The following is a 26,323-nucleotide window of genomic DNA, read 5'->3' as shown; positions in this document are numbered from 1 at the left end:
ATTGGCAATCACTTTGTTTTTCTTGCACAATTGTAGTTGTTGCTGGTTTACTTAATAAATTGCAGAATAAGAACAGAGTGATAATAATCACAGAGATTTCTTACTTGAGCTGTGTGTAGTGTTCATTCAAATTACATTTGTTTTAGGTTGAGAGAAATCCTTCTGAATAGTGGTGACACTTGTTGTTCCCTTAGGTGGCTTCCTGTCTATCAACACTATGTGGAGGGCTCTTGACTCAGAAGGTGAACATCTTTGGGGTGGGCGAAGTGATGCTTGTTTTGCTTTTCCTGTAAATAGTGCTAGGTGTAAGAAGTGATGGGACTGACTTAGGACCTTAGATTATGGCCCAAATAGGCTTTCGGCAGTTCTGCCCTATGTTTTTTTTGTGTAGATTTTCCTACCTTTAATAGCTTTACCGATAACAGTAACACTCTAAAATGAGAGAACATGTCTTATATTGGAGAAGGTAATAGGTTGGTATTTTTTGAACCATCAAAGGCCTAGATCAAAACTAACTTTTTCCTCTGACGTTTTAGTCAAAGAACACACACTTTAGCTAAGACCCCAAGACAGAAGTTCTTTGGTGCTCAGAGTCAAGGAGAGTCACATTTTCTTTAAAAGGGAAGGGAAGCTGTATCTCTGGATGACTGGGCAGATCCATAGCCTGATGGCACAAAATTCAGGCAACTGAGAACCAAGCTGGCCTCCAGTTGGAACTCCTCAACACTCTGGTATGTCCTAACGTTGCCAAATAGGCTGGAGGGATTTAGAGAACAGGAAGTGAGCTACTGGGAGATAAGGCTGCAGCTGTGAATTGTAGACGGGAGGAAATGAGAATAACAGCATTAGCAGTTTGGCTTTCTTTTTAAACCAAAAATCACTGGAAAGATTTCTGTCTCTAATTTAAGGGCGTTACTCACCTACTCATTTATACTAGTTGGAACTCAAAGCAAAGAAGTGTGTAAATGGGGACCATGTTCCCATTTACTGCTGCATCTCAACTGATTAAGAATTTCTGAAAGATGAATTTGAGTCTATGAACATTTCAGTTATCCAACAAGAGCAACTGTGTTGTCATAAGACCAAGAAATCTTTGATTTCACATGAGAAATCATTTTAAAATATTTTTTGCCTCCACTCTTTTGTGTTTGTGTTATGCTGTGACCTTGCAGGCTTTTCCATGAAGTAGAGGTTTGTTGTTGATGGATGATAAAGGCAAAAATGCAGATAATGTGGCTAGCCTCTCTCCTCTGGAGTATGACATCTTGTCATCAAGCATTAGTTTACAGAGAGGGTCATAGTGGATGAGTATTTATTGGTATTACATTTAAATAAGGAAATAATTTTAAAACTAATTAGTCATGAATATCATGGGGGTTTTTTTTGTTGTTGTTTTTTTTGTTTTTGCTTTTGAGATGAAGCCTTCACTCTGTCACCCAGCCTGGAGTACATTGGCACGATCTCGACTCACTGCAACCTCTACCACCTGGGTTCAAGTGATTCTCCTGCCTCAGCCTTCCGAGTAGCTGGGACTACAGGTGCGCACCACCACGCCTGGCTACTTTTTTGTATTTTTAGTAGAGAGGGGTTTCACGGTATTAGCCAGGATGGTCTCAATCTCCTGACCTCATGATCCACCCGCCTTGGCCTCCCAAAATGCTGGGATTACAGGCCTGAGCCGCCGCGCCCAGCCAATATCATGTTCTTACTTTGTCATGTTCCATTTCACAGTCACCATTCTGAAGCACATGAATGACTGTGGGCTTAAATAACTAATGTGTTAGAGACCAAATTGTAGCCACATGCACACTTGCAGATTCTAGTACTTGGGTCAAATCATTGGCAGATCTGAAGGAAGTCTGTGAAGCTGGCTTTTATTTACCATTTGGAAATCCCAAATTTTATGACACATTCAGTGTCATTTGAGGATTTTGTTGATGTTGGTCTAACTTTAAAAAATCAGTAATTTTAATATAGGATTTTTTAAACTAAGCTAAAAAAGTGAATCTGGGTTTGTCATCCTGCACCCCACATGTGTTGAGCCCCCTCCTGTGTCTGTGTACAGAGAACTATATTAATGTCTGTTTAGGAAACTGAACTCCACAGGGACAAGACATCTTAATCGCTGTCCTTGGCACCTAACAGTGTCTGGTTTATCATAGGTAGGCAGGCAGTATATGCTGTTGTTCAAATGCCTCTGGGAATTGAAAGTAAACTAGTTGAAATAATTTTCAATACCTTCTACATACAGCTAGTGCTCGACTTACGACCACGATTGGTTCCAACAGACCAGTCGTAACATGATTTGGTCGTAAGTCGAGTAGGCTATATGTACAGTACTGTGAAATGATAACTTCGTATCACGTGCAATATCACATTCACTTTCTTTCCTCCTTCAAACTGCTTAATTACCTTCATTTTCATATCGAGATCGATGGCCTTTCTTTCCTTCTTGGCACGCTGAGGCGTAGTCAAAGACATTTTCCTCTTGGTAGACATCTTGGGAGGGGTTTGATGAAAAATATCCAAGACACAAAACACAAATTGCTGTACCGAGTCTGGGATAACAGTTGAAATGGTGCACGCGGAGATGGTAGTGCTGCTGGAAGCTGGTCCGCACTGTCATACGCTCAGCTGGTCAACGTTTGCGCTGCCATACGCTGAGCAGTTGTGGCTAGTAATTGTGGTCGTAAAGTCGAATGGTCGTAAATTGTATAGGTCGTAAGTCGATCAATACCTGTAGTTCAAATATATAATTGAACAAGGATTATAACTTCTAATGATGTATTATTGTTTGCACAACATGTTCACAGTTGCTGTGTGTCAGTATTTAAAGGTGAATGTGCCTCTGTCCCTTTGCTCAAGAGGCACAGATTGGTTGGGGTGGGGAGTTGTCCACAAGCTGATAGTTATGCTGGATTACATAAGCACTGCATCCATGGAGGTATGACCAGAGCAAGGAAGAGGGTCTCAACAGACAGGATACAGCTAGATGGGGCCACCTGGGAGTTCTTGGTGTCCACATCCATGCACGGTGCTTTTTAGCGGGCTGAGCCATCAACTGGATTCAGGTTTTCTAGTGATCGCTAGGTCTCAAAGATCGCACCCTCACAGCTGCCCCTGATTTTTGCGATCTTGAAAAAGGGCCATGATATTCTTTACACTTTTAGTGGTAATAATTTCCTCTTGGAAAATTTGATTTTATTACACATTTTACAACAAGTGCAGATAACACCAAGTATGGCCAACCAAGACTGCGCAAGGTAGACTAAATCAGATGGTTTTTAGGGGTTCCTCCTGGCCCTCTGCTGCCCTTGACACAGTCTAAAGACCTAACATCAGATGTGTCCATGGCATCGTGCTGAGAAGTCATGGGGTTTATACGTTGATCTGAAAGCAGAAATTATACTTGGGAGAGGGTATGAGGAGGAGGCCAGGGCATTGTGGAAGTCTTCAACCATCAGTCCTTTTAATTTTCAGATATAAATTAGAATTTGGAAACCATTAACACCAGTGCCACACATTCACAACTATTATAATTAGCTATAAGGTACAAAATGCTGGGAGCAGACAAGGGTTCCAGACTTTTTTTATTCATAGCAAGAGCACTCTTGCTGGTTAATAATAGCTCTCATTTAATTGGCATATGTCAGTATCTAGCTGCGTGTCTGGAGGTCCTGACTTCCCAGCTGGAACTCACCTGAGAGTAGCGGGGGTGTTTTGTAGTCACCAACCCGCTACTAGTCACATAGCATGAACGTAAAAAGTGTGTGCTGAATGTCAGACTGAATTAATTCGTGAGTGCCAGGATGGACCAGTCAGGAAGAGCCTCAGGGAGCCTTCTCCAGGGTGAGCCCTGCTGTGTTGGCTTTGTGGCTCGTGGTGTTCGGGGACCATGCCATAACCTTCAGTCCCTTGCTGTTCTACTGGGTTCTGTGAGGCTGCCCTCCGACTCCTCCAGCATTCACCTGTTCTCACAGGCCACCTACCAGAGTTTCTACCCTTTTAGATAAGTGATCAGCATTTTTCAAGTTAAAAAACAAAGTTCTTATACTCAGAAATTTTGAAGCTTATAATTTCTTCATATTTCCTCTGTGATAATTTGTAAACAACTTAGGTGTTTCAAATATGTATTTTTTCCCCAAATTAAGCACATCTAGATGCTAAACTATTCAGAAATAAGGTAGAACAGAAAAGATACAGAAAATTTTGCTTCAGGGGGAAAATGAACCTAAATAGTACTCACCCTTTCCTCTTTCCATACTAAATAAATAATACCCTGATTCAAATCCATAGTAAATGTTGTTAAAATAATTTCCCCACAGCACAGGACCAGCAGATGAAGGATCATCTGTGAGAGGCAGGTGCTGGGTGCATATGAGCCCCGGGTCCCCTCTTTGTTTTACAGTGGTGAACATGTTCGCGCTCTCTCTCTTTGTTAGGTAGCCGTGTCAGTGGGGCTGGTTCCCTGTGGGACTCTCGTATGTGAGCTCTGGCCGTTCCCTCCCCTGATCCCCACATTTGGCCCCAGTCTTCTCCCTTTACTGATTGCATTCTAATTAGCTCTTCAAGTCTGATCATGGCACAGAAGTAACCCCGGCCCATGGATTTATTTCCTGTGGTAAATGTCTTCTTGGTGGTTTTCTAGGTCGTGCTGGTGAGGTGGAATGAGCCCTACCAGAAACTGGCCACGTGCGATGCGGACGGAGGCATATTCGTATGGATTCAGTACGAGGGCAGGTGGTCTGTGGAGCTGGTCAACGACCGTGGGGCACAGGTGAGTGGCAGGTGCAGCTCTGCCCATGAAAGGCTGCAGGGTACAGGTCGCCCAGACAGGCATTCCAGAGCCAGCACGCTCCAGAGCTATGGGGAGAAGAAATCAATCAAATTAGAATCCTGCTTTTCATTTCTCTTGCGTATGTCACTGGATAAAAAGAGAGTGCAGGATCATACTTCCTTTTCAACCATGCTGCTGTTGTGAGAACTCTCCAACTTTTAAACTTTACTTAGATCTGTGAAATCATTTTTTACCCTTCAGTATTACGGTTCCGTGTTAAATGTGGGGCCTGTGGCATATCACGGTTTTGCCCCTTTCAGAAAGTATCTTCTCTGTTTTGTCATCTCATCGGTCTTTCACAGAGAATGCCACGTGACTTCTCACAATCTGCTCAACAAGGGAAGGGTGCTACTATCTCTCCTGCAGGTTTCAATTAGCACAACCACCTGTTGCCATCTTCCAGCTCTTCCTTTCTGATGCAGTTTGTCTGAACTCTCAGGAAACAGTTGCACCCAGGACACCCTGCTGAGCTGCATTGTTTCTAAAACTGTTCCATAGACCGGTTTATGGGACGGCTTCATGGTGCACCTTTTATATGGGTTTAAGGATACATGTTTGAGCAGGCAGTTCCCATCCTGGGGAGTGTACAAAACTGTGACACAAGAACTGGAGTCCTCAGGTGGTGTCAATTAATAATTAATGAGGGGTTTCTTGGACTGTCTTAACTCTCAGAGTGATTTCCCTGTGGCTGCTTTTCCATACACTTCTAAGGTGCTTTGATTCTCATTCTTCCCTCCCCCTCCTGTTGCTTAAATAAGTTGTGAGCTTCCCAAGCTACAATTCAGTCAAGTGACATAAAATTACAATGAATAAAGATATTATTGTCAGTGACTGTTAGCAGGCTGAGGATCTCTGTAAGATACCATCACAGAAGGCCCTGTGTGAAAACAGAGCATTCTTTTTTTCTGAGTTGACGTGGTGGTGTTAAGTGTAATAATATTGACTGGCTGATAAGGCCTTACCAGTTTCCTTCAGGCCTCCTTGGAGTGAGAAAAGGAAGAGGCAAAGCCTGCCCTGTGACCATTAACTGGCCTTCTTGAAGTAGAGCCACAGATGTGGACATCTTTATGTGGATGGACATGTGGTCAAGAGCATGAGCTCTGGAATCAGGCAGTATAGACCAGAAATCTCACCCCGTGACTTCTCTGTGGTGGATACTTCCCTGTGCCTCAGTTTTCTTATTTGTAATGTAGGGGCTATAGGGTACCTGCCTTAGGATCGTGGAGGATCACCTAGGACTGTATATGAAAAGTGCCCATGGTGCTGCCTGCATCTTATCACAGCACCTGTAGCATGTTGAATGAGATACTACCACCTTGTATAGCACGGAGCTGCCCTGCGCTGCAGCAGTGGCCATAGGCCATCACCCAAGATGAGTTTCAGGACTTGAGGTAGCAACTGGTCATGGTTTTCTGTGAAATGGACACTTGTCCGAGTTTGCCTGTGAAGGTTCTAAAGTGCTGTCATTCTTCCATTAACCAAAGCATGGGGCTCTTTTCCCTGGAAAAGCCCAGTGATGAGGTGAAACATGCCTGCAGATTTAGGGCAGCTAGAGGACTTTAAATCATTGCTCAGAGAAAAAAACGGAAGGGGAGCAAGGATAGATGCCAAATGAGTGCTCGGCTTTTTCACACGTTATATCTTTCAGTCTTCAGGAACCCTATTCCAAAAATATTGTTATTCTCAGTTAATGGAAGAAAACAATCCAGGCCAGAAGTTCAGTAACTTGTCCAAGGAAGTTCATGGGTGGTAAGTCAGAACTCAAACCCTAGTTTGTTTGAGTCTATAATGCCTCACCGCATTGTCATTTTCCCAAACAAGAAATGATTTTCTCTTTTGGTGGAAATGCACGTATTCATAGTGTATTACATGCTGCGTAATGAGGTTTCGGTCAACACCGACTGCATATAGGATAGTGATCTCATAAGGTTATAATGGAGCTGAAAAATTTCTATCACCTAGTGACAATGTCGCGTAACACATTGCTGATGTGTTTGTGGTGTTACTGGTATAAACAAACCTACTGTGATGCCAGTTGTACACAAGTATAGCAGATACCGTTAGTACAGTCCATAATGCTTGATAATAACAAAGGACTGTTACTGGTATTTACTGTACTTTTTATTATTTTAGAGTATGCTTCTACTTATTAAAAAAAAAGTTAACAATCTCAGGCAGGTCCTTCAGGAGGTATTCCTGAAGAAGGCATTGTTATCATAGGAAATGATAGCTCCATGGATATGTTATTGCCCCTTGTGCTAGTCAGTTTCTCTAGAGGGGCAGAACTAATAGGACAGATATGCATATATGTATATATGAAAGGGAGTTTATTAAGAAGAATTGGCTCACACGATCACGAGGTAAAGTCCCACAATAGGCTCTCTGAAAGCTGAGGAGCTGGGAAGCCAGTGGTGGACCAGTCTGAGTACCAAAACCTCAAAAGTAGGGAAGTTGACAGCGCAGCCTTCAGTCTGTGGCCGAAGGCCCGAGAGCCCCTGGCAAACCACTGGTGTAAGTCCAAGAGTCCAAAAGCTGAAGAACTAGCAGCCCAATGCCCAAGGACAGGAAGCATCCCCCATGGGAGAAAGATGAAGGTTGGAAGACTCTGCAAGCCTGCTCCTCCGTCTTCTCCTGCCTGCTTTATTCCAGCGGTGCTGGCAGCTGATTAGCTGGTGCCACCCAGATTAAGGGTGGGTCTGCCTCTCCCAGTCCACTGACTCAAATGTTAATCTCCTGTGGCAACAAACACAGCCAGGAACAATACTTTGCATCCTTCAATCCAATCAAGTTTGACAGTCAATATTAGCCATCACACCCCTGATGACCTTCCAGTGGGCCAAGGTGTGGAGGTGGAAGACGGTGACATGAATGATCTTGGTGCCATGTAGGCCTAGGCTAATGTGTTTGTGACTTAGTTTTTTAACAAAAACATTTAAAAAGAAAAAAAAAATTAATAGAAAAAGCTTTACAGAATAAGGATGTAGAGAAAAAATATTTTGGTACAGCTATATAATATGTTTGTGTTTTAAGTGTTATTGCAAAAGGATCAAAGAAAGGATCAGACTTTTTTAAAAATTGAAAAGTTTATGAAGTAAAAGAGTTACAATAAGCTCAGGTTAATTTATTATTGAAGAAAGAAAATTTTTTTAATAAAATGAGTGTAGCCTAAGTGTACAGTGTTTATAAAACCTACCGCGGCATACGATAATGCCCTCGGCCTCACAGTCACTCTCCACTCACTCTCTGGTGCACCCAGAGCCACTTCCAGTCCTGCAAGCTCCATTCATGGAAAGTGCCCTATACAGGTGAACCACATTTTATCTTTTATACTGTATTCTTACTGCATGGTGTCTATGTTTAGCTAGCATTAGATACATAAATACTTGCGGTTGTGTTACAGTTGCCTACAGTGTTCACTACAGCCATCACATGTGTACAGGTTTGTAGCCTAGGAGCAATAGGCTGTCCCATACCCCCTAGGTGTGGAGTAGGCTGTACCCTCCAGGTTTGTGCAGTTGCACTCTGTGATGATCACACGACGAGGAAATTGCCTGACGACATACTTCTTAGAATGTATCCCCATTGTTAATTGACACATGACTGTATACCCGAGGGAGCTCAGGATTTATTACCATTAAAAGGCCCGCCCCACCAGCTAGGCAGTGCCACCAGTGTGTGGATTCTTCTAGCAGTAGCCTTTGTGAGCAGGGGCCCTCTGTCATCTCCATAGCAGCTGTGCAGTCACCACCACCCTGCACATCCCTTGTGTTTCTTTCCATTGAGAGTTTAGAGCAAATACTAGAAACAAGAAGGGGAGGATGAGTTCAGCCCTGGAGGCAAATGAGCTTACCTGGGCCATAGAACACTTGGAAGCACCCAGAATCTCACAAATGCCTGCCCCTGTCAGGTTCGACTAAAGTAATTACTGTATGTGGTGATATCATTTAGAGTTTTGTACAATTGGGAACTCAGATTTTTCAAATCCTAGAACCCATTGAACAACTGTCATCATTAAATGCTGACATTTTGGGGGAGGTTTGGTTGCTTTTAATCGTGTTGGAGTCAGATCTTATCCAAATTGAAAGGACACCGCACACTGGAGACAATGAATCACTGGTCAAGGGAGTGGTGGCTCTGTACAGCAGGCAAAGTTCTGTGGCTCAGAAGAGGAGTGTCTTTGAGAGCAGCTCAGAGAAGAAGACTACTTTTCAGAAGGAGCGACAGAGTGTCTTCATTATACAGCATGCGTTTCATTGTCACAAAGTAATCAAACATTTGGCAAAAGCTAAGAGATGCTTTAACAGTTTCTTTTTCAAGAAATGATTAAGAGTCCTTTATTTCAAAAATGAGTTTGGAACAGTACACGCATTATTTTACAGTATTAGTCACCAGGGGTGGCTGTGCCAGGCACACACACTCTGAGACAGTGATGAAAAGCTGCCTGGGTCAATGGCATGGTCAGCCTGCTGCTCAGCTTCAATTAATCCATGTCTAAGAACTCTCTTTGGTAAAGCAAGAGCACTGCAACCTTCTGCAGTTGAAAAACAACCACAAGAACTGGGGTTTCTGCCCCTTCTTTTGGAGACAGGGTCTCTCTGTCACCCAGGCTGGAGTGCAGTGGCGTGATCTTGGCTCACTACAACCTCCACCTCCCAGGTTCAAGCGATTCTTAAGCCTCAGCCTCCTGAGTAGCTGGGATTACTGGCATACGCCACTTCGCCTGGCTAATTCTTTGTACTTTTAGTAGAGACAGGGTTCCACCACATTGCCCAGGCCATTTTTGGACTTCTGGGTTCAGGTGATCCACCCACCTTGGCCTCCCAAAGTGCTGGGATTATAGGCATTAGCGACCATTTTTTTTTTTTTTTTTTTTTTTTTGAGACAGAGTCTTGCTCTGTCACCAGGCTGGAGTGCAGTAGTGCAATCTTGTCCCACTGCAACCTCTGCCTCCCAGGTTCAAGCAATTCCCTTGCCTCAGCCTCCTGAGTCACTGAGACTACAGGTGTGTGCCACTATGCCTGGCTAATTTTTTGTGTTTTAGTAGAGACGGTTTCACCATGTTGGCCAGGATGGTCTCAATCTCTGGCCTACCTTGTAATCTGCCTGTTTTTGCCTCCCAAAGTGCTGGGATTACAGGTGTAAGCCACCATGACTGGCGTTTTTGTTTGTTTTTTTTTTAAAGCAATTTGATACTTGGTTTTCTCTGGTTTTGTTTTTCCAGTTGTGATTTATTGTTATCACTTTATGTTGTCCTCATAAACCCAAATTGGGCCAAGTGGCTACTTGGGAGACTGAGTCAGGAAGATCTCTTGCGACCAGAGTTCAAGATCAGCTTGGACAAATATGCAAGACCTCATCTCAACAAAAATGTTTTTAAAATTAGCTTGGTATGGTAGCCCAACCCTGTAGTCCCAGATACTCAGAAGACGGAAGTAGAGGATTGCTTGAGCCCAGGAGTTTGAGGCTGCAGTGAACTATGATTGTGCCACTGTACTCCAGCCTGGGTGACAAAGCAAGACCAAGTCTGTAGACAAACAGAAACCCAATTAGTTCATGTGAACATCCTCTTTTATCTGTTTTTTGTGATGTAAAATTGCTGGTGTCTCTAAGAAGCTACTTTTTACTGGCTATGCGTTTTGGCTTTCAATTAAGGAGATTTCCCAAAATAGTTTTTTCTCTTAGTACAAATCTTTTTAAGATATATAGTTAAAATGCATGCAAGTAAATAGCATTATCTTTGCAAAATGAAAGAGCTTTTTAATTTTATTCCAGAATGTAATGCATTGTTTCTGAAAAACATTGTTTTATGTTAATGAAAAAAACTAGACAGTATAATTGGTTGGAACATAGTCAGTGAAGTCAAGGTTCTGAGTTTATCTGAGGATAAACAAAACCTCAACAGATTTCCATTGTCAGGTATCATGATTATAGACCATGATCTCTGAACACAGTGCAACTGGGTCAGAAGTTAGTAACAAAAAGATAAGAGATCCCTGTCTGTTTAGACGTTTTAAAATATATTGTTAAATAGCTCATGGTTTAAAGACATTTATAAAATTCTAGATCTCAGTGATAATGAAAACACTATGTCAACAAAAAGAGTTAAACTCCATAAAATATTTGAAGAGATTTATTCTGAGTCAAATATGAGTGACCATGGCCCATGACACAGCCTTCAAGAAGTCCAGAGAACATGTGCCCACGGTGGTCGGGCTGTAGCTTGGTTTTATACACTTTAGAGAGGAGTGAGACATCAGTCAAATACATATAAGACATACATTGGTTTGGTCCAGAAAGGCAGAACAACGCAAAGGGGTAGGGGAGGTTCTGGGCTATGGTGCATTTAAATATTTTCTGGTTGACAATCGGTTGACTTTGTCTAAAGACCCAGGATTGATAGAAAGGTAATGTTAAGACTAAAATAAAGATTGTGCAGCCCAAAGTGCTTTTGAAGTCTTATAGTGGCTGTCCTTAGAGACAATAGGATGACAAATGCTTCCTCTTCAGATTTTAGGTAATCTCTTTAGGATTGGGATGGTTTGGAAGAAAAAGATCTAACTACATTAATGGAGATTCTTTACAAATGCAATTTTTCCCCCCGCAAATAACAGCTTTGCAGTGCCATTTCAAGATATAGCAAACAAGCATGCTTTTGGGTAAAATATTTTGATTTTCTTATTGGTCTTGTAATGTTATGTCAGAGTCAGGTTGGAAAGTAAATCATGATATATAGGGTTAAGTAAAACCCAACCTATCTGATGAGAATTATGATTTTGGGGGCATGACTCCCTAGACCTCTTAGATAAAAATTTGGGCAAGATAAAAAAATCATAGTTTAGTCCTTAATTATATAGCAGAATTTGTGAGACATGATTAAAGTGGTGCTGTGAGAGAAATGTATATCCTTAATTACTTATATCAGCAATAAAACTGTGATTATTGGTCAGATATGTGTTTATCTTAAAACATTATTAATTGAACAGGAGAGTAAATCCAATGAGAGAAAAAGAAATAATAAAAATGAAAGTGAAAATTAATACAATAGGGAAAACATGATAAGGTAGAGATCAACAAATCCAAAAAATTGTTTTTTGGAAACAAATCAACAAAATAGACAAATTGCTTGCAAAACTGATCAAGAGAAAAGAGAACACAGAAATAAACAATTTTATAATGAAAATGGGGCATAGCTATAAATAGAGATTACAAGATAACTAAAGGTAATTATAAGATGCATAAGTAGTTCAATGGGGGAAGGATAATCTTTTCAACAAATGGTGCTGAAACAACTGAATATCTGTTATTTTTAAAAAGAAAACCTTGATTCTTACCTCATACCCTGCATGAGTTTGGTCCAGAAAGGCAGTAAGTGGAGGAACACCAGGGTTCTTGGTCCTCATGCCGTTTAGATAAACGACACGGACACAAGTGGAGTGGTTTTAAGGAGTGGAGAGTTTAATAGGCAAGAAGGAAGAAGGAGGCAGAAGGAACAGGCTCCCCCTTACAGAGACAGAGCGAGGGGAAGCTCCAAAGCTGAAAGAGGAGCTTCCCGAGTGCAGCAGACTGCCGAGACGAGCTCGGTCGCGGAGACCCCAACCGAGACGACGCTGAAGGAATTAAGAAACAGAAACAAAAATAGAGTGGAAAGGGGGAAATCAGAGTGGGGCACCTGGGGACTGACAGCATTTCCCAGCCGAAAGCCCAGAGCAAACTCTGACCCATGTATTTATTCTTTGTAAACAGCGATTATTGTTAGTGAGCAGGTGTCCTATGTTTTTTTTAAGAGTCATGTAAAGACAAATTTTAATTTGAAGACTTGATACTAAGAAATAAATATATATACACCTAATATGTACTCATAAAAATTAAAAACTAATTTGTTTAATATATGTTGAATATTTATTATGGTTCTGTGGACAGGGTACATGCCTAAGTTTTTCTTTCTTTTTTTTTTTTTTATTATACTTTAAGTTCTGGGGTACATGTGCAGATCTTGCAGGATTGTTACATAGGTATACACATGCCATTGTGGTTTGCTGCATCTGTTCCCCCCACCCCGTCACCTACATTAGGTACTTCTCCTCATGTTATCCATCCCCGATCCCTTCTCCCCTTCCTATTCCTCCCCTATCCCTCCTCCCCCACAACAGGCCCCAGTGTCTGATGTTCCCCTCCCTGTGTCCATGTGCTCTCATTGTTCAACACCCACTTATGAATGAGAACATGCAGTGTTTGGTTTTCTGTTCTTGTGTCAGTTTGCTGAGAATTATGGTTTCCAGCTTCATCCATGTCCCTGCAAAGGACATGAACTCATCCTTTTTTATGGCTGCATAGTATTCCATGGTTATTTGTGCCACATTTTCTTTATCCAGTCTATCCTTGATGGGCATTTGGGTTGGTTCGAAGTCTTTGCTATTGTAAACAGTGCTGGAATGAACATACATGTGCATGTGTCTTTATAATAGAACGATCTATAATCCTCTGGGTATATATCCAGTAATGGGATTGCTGGATCAAATGGTATTTCTATCGTTAGATCCTTGAGTAATTGCCAACCCGTCTTCCACAATGGTTGAACTAATTTACACTCTCACCAACAGTGTAAAAGCGTTCCTGTTTCTCCACATCCTCTCCAGCATCTGTTGTCTCCAGATTTTTTAATGATCGCCATTCTAACTGGCATGAGATGGTATATCAATGTGGTTTTGATTTGCATTTCTCTAATGACCAGTGTTGATGAGCATTTTTTCATATGTTTGTTGGCCACATAAATGTCTTTTTTTGAAAAGTGTTCTATCCTTCATCCACTTTTTGGTGGGGTTGTTTTCTTCTTGTAAATCTGTTTTAGTTCTTTGTAGATTCTAGATATTAGCCCTTTGTCAAATGAGTAGCTTGCAAAATTTTTTCCCCATTCTGTTGGTTGCCAGTTCACTCTAATTATTATTTCTTTTGCTGTGCAGAAGCTCTTAAGTTTAATTAGATCCCATTTGTCTATTTTGGCTTTTGTTGCCATTGCTTTTGGTGTTTTAGTCATAAAGTCCTTGCCTATGCCTATGTCCTGAATGATATTGCCTGTGTTTCCTTCTAAGGTTTTTATGGTGTTAGGTCTTATGTTTAAATCTTTAATCCATCTGGAGTTAATTTTTGTATAAGGTGTAAGAAAGGGGTCCAGTTTCAGCTTTCTGCACATGGCTAGCCAGTTTTCCCAGCACCATTTATTAAAGATAGAATAAAGATAAACTAGGCAAGCAGCTAGCGCCTGTTCACTACTAATTAAAAATAAACTAGAAGGCATTCTTTAAGTGGAGAAATGGGGGCAAGATCATGCATCCTGCGTTTTAAGAACTGGTTTCACTAGTGCGTGACTGGTACATATTGCTTACTATTCTATAATGCCATAAGCGGTTTTCTGCCTTGGGACGGCACCATGTTCCTTGCCGTCATCTCTCAGTAAACAATATGTAATCCATCACACACATCAGTGTTTGTTCTCATCAGTGGATACCAGCCAAGTATGTATGCAGAAGCTGGAGGAGGTGGTGTCTGATTTGCTTAGGGCTCAGAGGATTGGTTTGACCAGGCACGTCACTCATGTAGCCTGCAGAAAAAGCTGGCCCCGCCACCCTGGCCTTTTAATATACAAATGCAGGGCTCCTTGAATGTTCTATGCATGTGGGGATATGTGGGGACAACCATGTTACCAGGAACATGTGGTTCAAGGTCAACAAGGCTGGGAATTGCTTCCCAAAGTGCTGGGATTACAGGTGTGAGCCACCACGCCCAGCCTGACATAACCACTTTGGAAAATGGTTTACTAATTTTTTGTGCAGTAAAGCATACATTTATCATATAGCCCAACAATTCCACTCCTAGGTATTTACTCAAGAGAAATAAAATTACGTGTCATAAAAAGTCCTGCACATGATTGCATGAATGTTCTTGATAGTTTCATAATAACTAAATTCTGGAAACAACCCAGCTATCTAGCAATTTGTTTTAAGTTTTTAGTCCAGGGGTACATGTGCCGATTTGTTACATAGGTAAACTTGTGTCATGGGGGGTTGTTGTACAGATTATTTGGTCACCCAGGTGTTGAGCCTAGTGCCCATTAGTTATTTTTCCTGATCCTCTTCCTCCTTCTACCCTCCATCCTCTACCCTTCGATAGGCCCCAGTGTCTATTGTTCCCCTCAATATGTCCATGTGTTTTTGTCATTGAGCTCCCACTTATAAGTGAGAACATGCTGTATTTGGTTTTCTGTTCCTCTGTTAGCTTGCTAAACATAATGGCCTCCAGCTCCATCCAAGTTCCTGCAAAGGACATGATCTCGTTCTTTTTTATGGCTGCGTTGTATTCCATGGTATGTATATACCACATTTTCTTTAACCAGTCTACGACATACATGTACATGTCTCTTTATGACAGAACAATTTCTATTCCTTTGGGTGTATACCCAGTAATAGAATTGCTGGTTTGAATGGCAGTTCTGTTTTTAGGTCTTCGAGGAATCACTACACTGTTTTCCACAATGGCTGAACTAATTTACAACCCAAGTAACAGTGTATATGTGTTCCTTTTTCTCTGCAACCTCTCCAGCATGTTATTTTTTGACTTTTAAATAGTAGCCATTCCGACTGATGTGAGATGATACTCGTTGTGGTTTTGATTTACATTTCTCTAATCAGTAATCTTGAGCCTTTTTAAACATGCTTGTTGGCTGTATGTATGTCTTTTTTTGAAAAGTGTCAGTTCATATTTTTTGCCCACATTATAATGGGATTGTTTTCTTGTAAATTTGTTTAAGTATCTTTATAGATGCTGTGTATTAGACCTTTGTCAGATGCATAGTTTGTAAAATTTTTCTCTTATTCTATAGGTTGGTTGTCTGTTTACTTTATTGGTTTCTTTTGCTGTCCTGAAGCTCTTTCGTTCAATTAGATCCCATTTGTCGATTTTTGCTTTTGTCGCAATTGCTTTTGGTATCTTCAGCATGCAATCTTTGCCCATTCCTGTGTCCAGAATGGTATTGCCTAGGTCGTCCTCCAAGGTTTCTATAGTTTGGGGTTTTACATATAAGTCTTATAATCTTGAGTTGATTTTTGTGTATGATGTAAGAAAGGGGTCCAGTTTCAGTCTTCCACATATGGCTACCCAGTTATCTCAGCATCATTTATTGAATACGGAGTCCTTTCCCCATTGTTTGTGTTAGCTTGGTCAAAAATCAGATGGTTGTGGATGTACATCCTTATTTCTGGGTTCTCTGTTCTGTTCCATTGGTCTATGTGTCTGTTTTTGTACCAGTACCATGCTGTTTTGGTTACTGTAGCCCTGTAGTATAGTTTGACGTCAGGTAGCATGATGCCTCCAGCTTTGTTCTTTTTGCTTAGGATTGCCTTGGCTCTTAGGATTCTTTTTTGGCTCCATATGAATTTTAAAATAGTTTTTTCCTAGTTCTGTGAAGAATGTCATTGGTAGTTTGATAGGAATAGCATTAAATCTGTAAACTGTTTTGGGTAGTATGGCCCTTTTAATGATATTGATTCTTCCTACCCATGAGCATGGAGTGTGTTTCCATTTGTTTGTATCATCTCTGATTTCTTTGAGCAGTGTTTTGTAGTTCTCCTTGTAGAGATCCTTCACCTCCCCCTCTAGCTGTATTCCTAGGAATGTTATTCTTTTTGTGGCAGTTGTGAATGGGAGCTCGTTCCTGATTTGGCCCTTGGTTTGGCTGTTGTTGGTTCATTGACTTTGTATCCTGAGACTTTGCTGAATAGCAATTTGGATAGACAAATTGTGATGTATTCATATAACAGAATAATATGTAAAAAGAAATGAACTACTGATGCACACAATTCAGATAACTCTCAACATCTTTATGCTGAGTAAAAGTAGTCAGACACTGAAGTTGGTACCATATGGTTCCATTTGCAAAATTCTAGAATGAACAACCAGTGACAGAAATCACTGTTTGTCTAGGACTAGGGCTGGGGATTGACTGCCTGGAGTGAGGAGGGACTTTACTGCATGTAAATTATACCTTAATAAAGTTGATTTTTTAAAGGAAAATACTAGCAACTACTTGCCAACAGTTTTGAAAATACAAATTCCTTTTCAAAATTATCAGAACTGACTCAAGAAGTAGAAGGCTTGAAAGTTTAGACTGGGCACAGTGGCTCATGCCTATAATTCCAGCACTTTGGAAGGCCAAGGTGGACAGATCACTTGAGGTCAGGAGTTGGAGACCAGCCTGGCCAACATGGCAAAACCCTAATCTCTACTAAATATACAAAAATTAGCCAAGTGTGGTGGTGTGTGCCTGTAGTCCCAGCTACTCAAGAGGCCGAGGCAAGCAAATCACTTGGACCCGGGAAGTGGAGGTTGCAGTGAGCCAACATCGTGCCACTGCACTCCAGCCTGGGCAACAGAGCAAGACTCTGTCTAAAAAAAAAAAAAAAAGAACTTGAAAGTTTAGTCTAGAGCTATTAAATTGAAGACATGGTTAATAATCTTCCCATTACTAAAATACATAGCCAGATGATTTGGCAGGCTTGTTCTACCAAACTTTCCCCTTTTTTTTTTTTTTTTTTTTTTGACTCCAGGTCCCAACCTGATCTACTAAACTTTGAAGAAACAAATCATCTCAGTTTTTATACAAATTCTTTTAGGCATTAGAAAAAGAGGGACTACCTCAGCTCATCCTGAGGTAGCATAACCCTGCAAAATCCAGAGATGCACGTTACAAAAACAAAATCACAGGTCTACTACATTCATGAATACAGATGCAGAAAATTTAAAGACACTAGCAAATCAGCTTCAACTGTGTGTATAAAAGACAATATCCCAAATTGGACTCTGCTAGCTATGCAAGAATAGTATGATATTTAAAAATCCATACAAATAACTTACCACAGCAGTAGATTAATAGAGGGAAAAATACAGTCATTTGACTAGATGCAATAAATGCATTTGGTAAACTTAACACCCAAGTATGAAGTAGTGTTTTCAGTTAGATTTTTTTTTCTTCATTCTGATTGAGGGGATATTGTTAGCAAGACTGAGAGAGAATATCATCAGAAACCTACAGCTTTACTATTTTGGTAAGGGACCAGAAGACGGTGATGGGGGATCTATTACTAACCATAAGTGAGAAGCAGTATAACGGTGGTTGAAAGGAAGGACCCTGTAGCCAGATATCCCTAGGATTTTTCTTGTTTCTCTCTTGCCTGCTGTGTTGACTGAGTCTTCTCTGTAGATGAGAGCTATAATACCTTCCACAGGCTATTGACTTGAGGCTTAATGAATTAATGTACATGAAACACATAGAACACTGTTGATGCACAGTATGCACTGAAGTCGATTTCAGTCATTTTTCTTAAAAAAGTTTTTTAGAGACAATCCCTACTTCTGTCACCCAGGCTGGAGTGCAGTGGCACAATCATAGCTCACTATAGCCTCAACCTTCTAGGCTTAAGCAATCCTCTCACCTCAGCCTCCCAAGTAGCTAAGGCCACAGGTGTGTGCCACTGCTCCTGACTAATTTTTTTGAGAAAGAGTCTCTCTCTGTTGCCCAGGCTGGAGTGCAATGGCATGATCTTGGTTCACTGCAACCTCCATTGAGATGAGGTGATGATTACAAGCTATGAGAATGGCTCCCTGGTTCAAGCCATTCTCTCCCCTCTGCCTTCCTACTAGCTGGGATTACAGGCACGTGCCACCATTCCTGGCTCCTTTTTGTATTTTTACTAGAGATAGGCTTTCACCATGTTAGCCAGGCTGGTCTCAAACTCCTGACCTCAAGTGATCTGCCTCCCTCGGTCTCCTAAAGTGCTGGGATTACAGGCATGAGCCACTGCACTCAGCCCTGACTAATTCTTAAAATTTTTGTCAAGGTAGGATCTCGCCATGTAGTCTAGGCTGGGCTCAAGCTCCTGGCTTCAAGTGATCCTCTCATTTTGGCTTCCCAGCATTCTGGATTTACAGGCATGAGGCACTGCAGCTGATCTCAATAGTTTTTCTTATAGCTTTCAAATAAGATATGTTATATTTTAAGGCCATCTCCATCTTAGCCAAAAGGCTGAATTAATGACTATGTCTAGGCTGATAAAAGTGCTTTCCTTTTCAGATTACAAATTGACTCTTTTCTGTGTGTGTCCCAAGGTGAGTGATTTCACGTGGAGCCATGATGGGACTCAAGCACTTATTTCCTATCGAGATGGGTTTGTCCTGGTTGGTTCTGTCAGTGGACAAAGACACTGGTCATCTGAAATCAACTTGGAAAGTCAAATTACGTGCGGCATATGGACTCCTGATGACCAACAGGTAACGCCTCTGGAATGTGGGTGTGTGATGTTAAAACCATGGAAGCTGGGAGGGAGGAAAGGGGCAGGAGCAGGAGCTGGTGCAGAAGCCGCTTGAGGAATCACAAAGGAAAAGAACGAGAAAACCGTCCAGGTAAAAATTAAAACAAAAATTTTAAATGAACCACAAATTGGAGAAACAATGTTTCCCACCAGTATGGTAACATTAAGTTAACATTTTAATTATATAAAATATATATACAATTTTATTTTATTAATAAAATTTGCATAAATATGCAGTTGATACTATGTATCCACTAAGTTAATACTAATCTAAACAAACAATAGGATAGGAAATGAGATATGTGGTATATTGCTACATCATAAGACATCAAAGAAGCCCATCCCCTGGTAAAAAGAGCTGGAGGGAAGTGAATCAAAAGATTACAAGCAGCTCTTTTATGGCAATGAGCCTCTGGTTCATTTTTTAAAAATCAAATTTCAAAATTTTTTTTAATGTGCCTGTTTGACTTAAATGAGAAAGTAACATATAATAACAATAAAATTCTATATTGATAATTCATTTTGGAGGCCGGGCGCAGTGGCTCACACATGTGATCCCAGCACTTTGGGATGCCGAGGCGGGTGGATCACCTAAGGTCTGGAGTTCAAGACCAGCCTGACCAATATGGTGAAACCCAGTCTGTACTAAAAAACATATGAAAATTAGCCGGCATGGTGGCCTGCGCCTGTAGTCCCAGCTACTCTGGAGGCTGAGACAGGAGAATTTCTTGAACCCTGTAGGTGGAGGCTGCAGTGAGCTGGGATCATGCCATCGCACTCCAGCCTGGGCGACAGAGACTCTGGCTCAAAAATAAAATAAAATAAAAATAATAGAAGATAATTTATTTTTTAAATGTAAGGATTGACTAGTTAAAACCTTTGTAAATATAAAACGTACTTTCCAAGTATAGCAGAATACATGTAATGCCAGAATGTTTTATGCCAGGGATTTAAGTTTATTATTGGTAAAAAGCAAGCAGTATAATACGGAACTATAACTTTCATTTTTGAGCCACTTTTTTTTAACCGAATTGGTTTCCTCTGGTCACTATGTATTTAATGTTTTCATTTTTCAAGTGAAAAGGCAAATAATTTTTCTCTTCTCGAAATTGGTATTAGGAGATTTCTGAAAAGGTATTTTCAACTCCATGTTTCTTCCCTTGCTTTCCCCCAAAGACTTCCAATTATCCCTTACTATTTGTGTGTATTTATATGAAATACTTAGATTCGTTTATTATAAAGGTATATTTTTATAGGTTTTTACTACCTCCAGAATCCCCTCAAGGAAAAGTGTGTTGCATTAAGTGACCTTATCCAGGGCACCTGATCTCTCCTGGGTCAGTTTCTCCTATGTGACAAGGACTGTGAATTATTTCCTGCCTAATTCCGAGGTCTTTTGTAATGATAAACGAAGGAACAGATGTGAAGGCCCTTAAGAATCTATGAGTGGAAGTCTTGGCTTCACATTCTTTTCTCGCCTAGAGTGATGGAACCCGGGAGCCATCTGTGAGGTTCATCTAATGGTCCTCTGATAAGTTGTGCCAGCCAGTGTCCCCAGCAGACTGCACACATGTAGGACAGGCCGGGGACCCACTGGGGATACAGCAGTGAGAGGGATGTGGCTTTTGCCTGTGAGGGACAATTGGACCTGTTGTGGAGACAGACCTCTCCTTACACAGAATACAGCAGCCATGGCTTGGCAACGTGTCGGGGAGGACTTCCCAGGAAGGGCTGGCTGCAACTCCCAAGTCGAATATGGGGGACGTTGTTGCAGGCAGCCCGAGCAGAGTTCCAGGGTATCGACACCATGGTGTTGATGTGCCACAGGGAGTGGTTTACTGCTGCTGTGGAACATGAAGGGGACTCATGGGGTGGGAGGAGTCAGTCAGACCATGGCCATGGGACGAATGGAGGCCATGCTGACGTACCTGGCCTTGACTCTATAGACCTTGGCGTGAGGAAAGAACTGATGTGGCAAGCGATTGGGCACTTGGCCCAGCCTCTGTCCTGATGACTGCTTTTACTAAGAGGTAGGATTTTGCTCTAGGAAAGTACCCCCACTGCCTTTAAATAAAAGGTTTGCAGCCAGGCACCTGTAGTCTCAGCTAGTCAGAGGCTGCGGTGGGAGGCTCACTTGAACATAGGAGTTCTGGAGACCAGCCTAGGAAACATAGCAGGACCCCATCTCTTGGAGGGGGGTTGCAGGTCACTGAAGCAATAAGGACCCTTGGAAGAATTGAACACAGAGAATATGTGTATCAGGCACTCTGTCAGTCCTCTTTGAACTGGGACATTGAACAGTAATCTTGTCTCTGCCACTCATTCAAATCTCTTGCTTGGTCTGATTTTATTAATGAAAAAAGAGTACAGAGACAGGTTGTTCACCAGTCTAATGTTTGTAACGTCGGAAGTTTGATGTGGAAAGCAGCACCCCTGCAGCTCAGGCAGCTCTGAACAGTGGACATGAAGGTAGAGCAGCAGGAAGCCGGCTGAATCTCCTTCTGCTTCCCTGAGAACTTTCTGCCTTTAATGTGAGTTAAAACAGCTTCCAGGAGTAAACCTTTTCCTCACATCTTGAGCTATTTTGGATTATAATGGTATTTTAGGCTACTTCCTATCAGCTTTAAAAAATACAAGCAGTACATGGCTGGGCACGATGGCTCGTGACTGTCATCCCAGCACTTTGGGAGGCTGAGGCGGGTGGATCGCCTGAGGTCAGGAGTTCAAGGCCAGCCTGGCCAACATGGTGAAACTCTGTCTCTACTAAAAATACAAAAATTAGCTGGGTGTAGTGGCATGCGCCTGTAGTCCCAGCTACTCAGGAGGCTGAGGCAAGAGAATTGCTTGAACCCAGGAGGCGGAGGTTGCAGTGAGCTGAGATTGCACCACTGCACTCCAGAGTGGCACTGCATCTCCAAAATAATAATAATGATAATAGTAATAACAATAATAATAATAAAGCAGTGTATATTTTCAAGCATCAAGTTTGAAGTGTAGCTATTTTCCTATTTGTCATATTTTTTTTTCATTCTACAGGATGGTTTATTACCCTTTGTGGTGTTATAGACTACTTTAGATGAATATCAGATAGAAACTGAACCTTTTACTTGGAAGAATGCACATGTGTACATTATATGTCACATATGATTATATAGATCACTTTGCATACAGCTTTGAGAATTTGTTGTATTCCATCTGTGGATTCTCCTCTTCACATCCTGATCCAGATGGAGGTGATATTTTGGGGTAATAGAAACCCCAACTTTCTATTATGAATATGTTCAAATGTACAGAAAATTTGAGAAAAGACGCCTTCCTGAAACATTTTGCCATATTTGCATACTTTTTCCTTACTGCTCCCCACGTACAGGCTTTTGTAGTACTTGTTTTTGAAAGTAAGTTGTAGACATTGTGACATATCAGCCTTACATCTTTCAACTTGTGTATCCTGAGAAGAAGGCCATTCGCCTGCACAGGCTCTCCTAAGGAATTAGCAGTGACATTATCTGGCATCTAGGCTATCTTTGTATTTCCCTAGGCTTTTTCTTTTTTTGTTTTTTGGAACCAGGATCCAGTTTAATTCGTGTACAGGAGTTGATTGTTCTGTCTCTTCAGTCTTTTAGTCTAGAACAGTTTCCTTTTTTTAAATTGACTTTTTCATGAGGTCAGTGTGGCTGCCTGTCCTCACACTCTAGATTTGTCTGATTGTTTATTCATAGTATTGTTTTACTTCTGGCCCTTGTATTTCCTATAAACTGGAAGTTAAGTCTAGATTAGAGTTGGAGTAAACAATTTTGGTAAGAATACTCTAAAGGTAACATACTCTTTATGCTGAACCACACTAAAAAGTATATAATGTCTCATCCCAGTCTCAGGGTTGCTGAATTTGATTTAACCTTTGTAAAAACAAAAGTTATTTTTCAGGCCAGGTGCGGTGGCTCATGCCTGTTATCCCAGCACTTTGGGAGGCCAAGGTGGGTAGATCACTTAAGGTCAGGAGTTCGAGACCAGCCTCTACAAAAAAATACAAAATTAGCTTGGAATGGTGGTGCACGCCTGTAATCTCAACTACTTGGGAGGCTGAGGCAGGAGAATTGCTTGAACCCAGGAGGTAGAGGTCACAGTGATCCGAGGTTGTGCCATTGCACTCCAGTCTGAGCAGCAAGACTCTGTCTCAAAAAAAAAAAAAGTTTATTTTTCACATCATGTTGTTAATGTCATCTTCACTTAAACAGCTAATTTGTTCAAAGGATGTGTTCAACTTCAGGCTAAAATTTGTCTTCTATTAAATTGCAAGAAAGGAATGTAATTCTACCTGGAATTTATTTAGTGAGTGAGGACATGGTATTAGTTTGCTTGGGCTGCCACGACAATATGACAGACTGGACGGTTTCAACAACAGAAATGTATTTCTCACAGTTATGGAGGCTAGAAGTCCAAGATCAAGGTGTTGGCAGGTTTGATTTCTCCTGAGGCCTCTCCCCTTGGCTTACAAACACCTGCCTTCTTACCGTGTTCTCACGTGGACTTTTCTCTGTGCACCCACGTTTCTGGTGTCTCTTCCTCTTCCTGTAAGGACACCAGTCCTATTAGGGTTCCACCCATACTACTTCATTAACCATAATTACCTCTTGATAGGCCCCATCTCCAAAAATAGTCACATTGGGGGTTCAACACATTTATTCAACAAAATTCAAAATATGAATTTTGGGGCACACAGTTCAGTCTATAATAGACTGATAGAAAATATTTTGGAGAAAAGAAAAGTCACTGAAGAAGTAGTGATATAAACTCAGCTTGATAAACTCAGGATATATTTATAAATAGAACAGGTTTTATAGGGCTTGGGAGCAAACCAAAATGACACAAATAGAAAATGTCAAATAAATTTAAGCATGGCTAGGAAAAGTATCTGCATCCAGAGTAATGTTGCTGCAGTGAAGCTTTTGCAGTTTTGGAAACACCCAGCATCACAGCAGGGTATGCAAGGAGAGAACGTTGCATTGCCTCTGTGTTATCCTGGGGTTTAGGAGAATACTTTGCCCCTCAATGTATGAAAGTTATTTGAGACATTGACATTTTGAAATACTCTTCCAGCAGTTCTGGATCTTAGCTAACTGTCAATTCACTTGGAAAGCCTTTCAACTAAAGAATGCAGTGAGAACCTGAGCTGTGTTTCCATGTAAAAGGTAGACATGCTAATATACCACCCAGCATTTCCAGGCTGAGTGTGGTCCTCCTAGGGTGGTGACCAGCTGATGAGACTGAGGCCACTGAGGATAGGTCAGAAGAAGAACCCCAAACTTCAAGTTGAGACTCCAGTTTGAATGAGGAAGAATTTTGTAGTAACTTCTGAATGAAAGTTCCACACACATAAAATGGCATGGAAAGAAAACTGTCTCCTTGTTCCTGCCCTTCCTGGGGGAGCTCCAAGAAGCTGTCCCGGGGCATTTCTCTGCTGTGGGGGACAATGGGTTCTGCAGAGAGCTCTTCCCAGACTGTGGCTTTGGCCTTGTGTCATCCCTGATACCCCATCTGCACAGACCTCCTGCAATGAGACACATATATAATCTGGGTGCATAAACCATTTTAAAAATCATCTTAAGAGAATTTCAAGGTGTCAAAACTTAGGGAAGTTAGTGACACCCATTTCCCCCACAGTCAGGGTGGCCCCGTGTCCTGGGTCAGGCAAAGATGTGACTCTTGTGTGTGTCTTCCAGGCATTGGCAGCTTCACTCCCCAGTCAGTGGTTCCTGTTTCTTGCCCCAAGATCCCCTGAGCATGCTTCTCTCTGGGCTCCTGACCTCAGGTGTGGTCTCCTTGGCAGGCTGGTGCTTCCGTCCTCTGCTTGCCTACCTTGGTTGGCATCTTCTGACGCTGTCAACACATACAGGCATGTCCTTTCTGGCAGTGCCTCTCTCAGCTGGCTCTTGCCTCGTCCCATCCCTGCCATCTCCCTCCCCGGCTCTGGCATGGCATGCCTTTCCCATTCAGTCCCTCTTCCTAGGTTCCAACCTCAGGCCTCTTCGCTTTTTTCCATCCTTTGGGTGATTTCTTCCACTGCCACAGCTGCATCGGCTCCCTCCTGTGCACCGCTGGCTCCCCACACCCGTCCTGCTCTTGTCGCTCTCATCCTTCACACCAAGACACTATCACCGTCACCACCACCATGCCTGCAGAGCAGCTCTGCATAAACAGACATTGCTCGAGTCCATTGTGGTCTGAACTTAGCATCTTCTCCACCCGCCCCGTCGGAGAGGCGGGGTAGAGGATGCTAAGTTCCAACCCGCCCCTCCTCCCCCAGCTGCACTCCTCTCTTGCTCATCATTTATGCCCTAAACTGGGAATTGCCCTGGACTCTCTCTCTTTTTTCTTTTCTGTTGAGACAGAGTCTTGCTCTGTCGCCTAGTGGCACGATCTCGGCTCACTGCAACCTCCACCTCCCGGTTCAAGCGATTCTCATGCCCCACCCTTCCAAGTAGCTGGGACTACATAGGCATGCACCACCATGCCAGGCTAATTTTTGTATTTTTAGTAGAGGTGGGGTTTTGCCATGTTGGCTAGGCTGGTCTCGAACTCCTGACCTTAAGTGATCTGCCCGCCTTGGCCTCCTAAAGTGCTGGGACTACAGGTGTAAGCCCCCGTGCCTAGCCTGAACTCTCTTTTCTGTACCTCCACCCTTCACTTAGTCACCAGGTCCTGTTGATTCCATTTCCTACTTTTCTATCCAGGACTATTTATTTATACTTAAAGGTTATAGATGATTGTGCTCAAACAAGCTTAACTGAAAGTATTTAAGGTTTCATATAACTTGACCAAAATGTGTCACTTGAAGGGGTTAATGGTTCTCCTGAAATACAGGTACAGATATTCTTCACTTTATATAGTGGATGAAAGAATGTAGGGAAAGTGACTTTTTAAAAACATGATTATATTTTAACTACCCACCTACAGGAACTTCCCTATTTAAAGAATTTTCTATAGAAATTGCCCCTGTTTAGAAGGCAGTTGTTTTTGAAATGAGAATTCTTCACCTCATACATGTTTTTGCTAGTAATATCTAGATTTTAGTTTTCTGTGAATAGAGGTAATATTTCTTTATAAATACTATTTTTAAATCAGATAT

The 26,323-nt window shown here is 41.7% G+C and overlaps 1 protein-coding gene across 1 annotated transcript in view; it reads left to right on the top strand.

Moving 5' to 3' along the window:
* The window catches only part of TULP4 (TUB like protein 4), a 277,124-nt gene that overhangs the window by 180,430 nt on the left and 70,371 nt on the right, over nt 1-26,323 (top strand). The window contains 2 exon segments of the mRNA XM_032253194.1: nt 4,649-4,777; nt 18,995-19,156. Coding sequence (XP_032109085.1) covers nt 4,649-4,777; nt 18,995-19,156 — 291 coding nt within the window.

This window comes from Sapajus apella, unplaced genomic scaffold (genome assembly GCF_009761245.1).
Source record: "Sapajus apella isolate SASKATOON/1434 unplaced genomic scaffold, GSC_monkey_1.0 scaffold82, whole genome shotgun sequence".
In the NCBI taxonomy this organism is placed as follows: Eukaryota; Metazoa; Chordata; class Mammalia; order Primates; family Cebidae; genus Sapajus; species Sapajus apella.
Note: the sequence above shows the minus strand (reverse complement) of the source record. Positions and strands in the feature narration are given on the sequence as shown.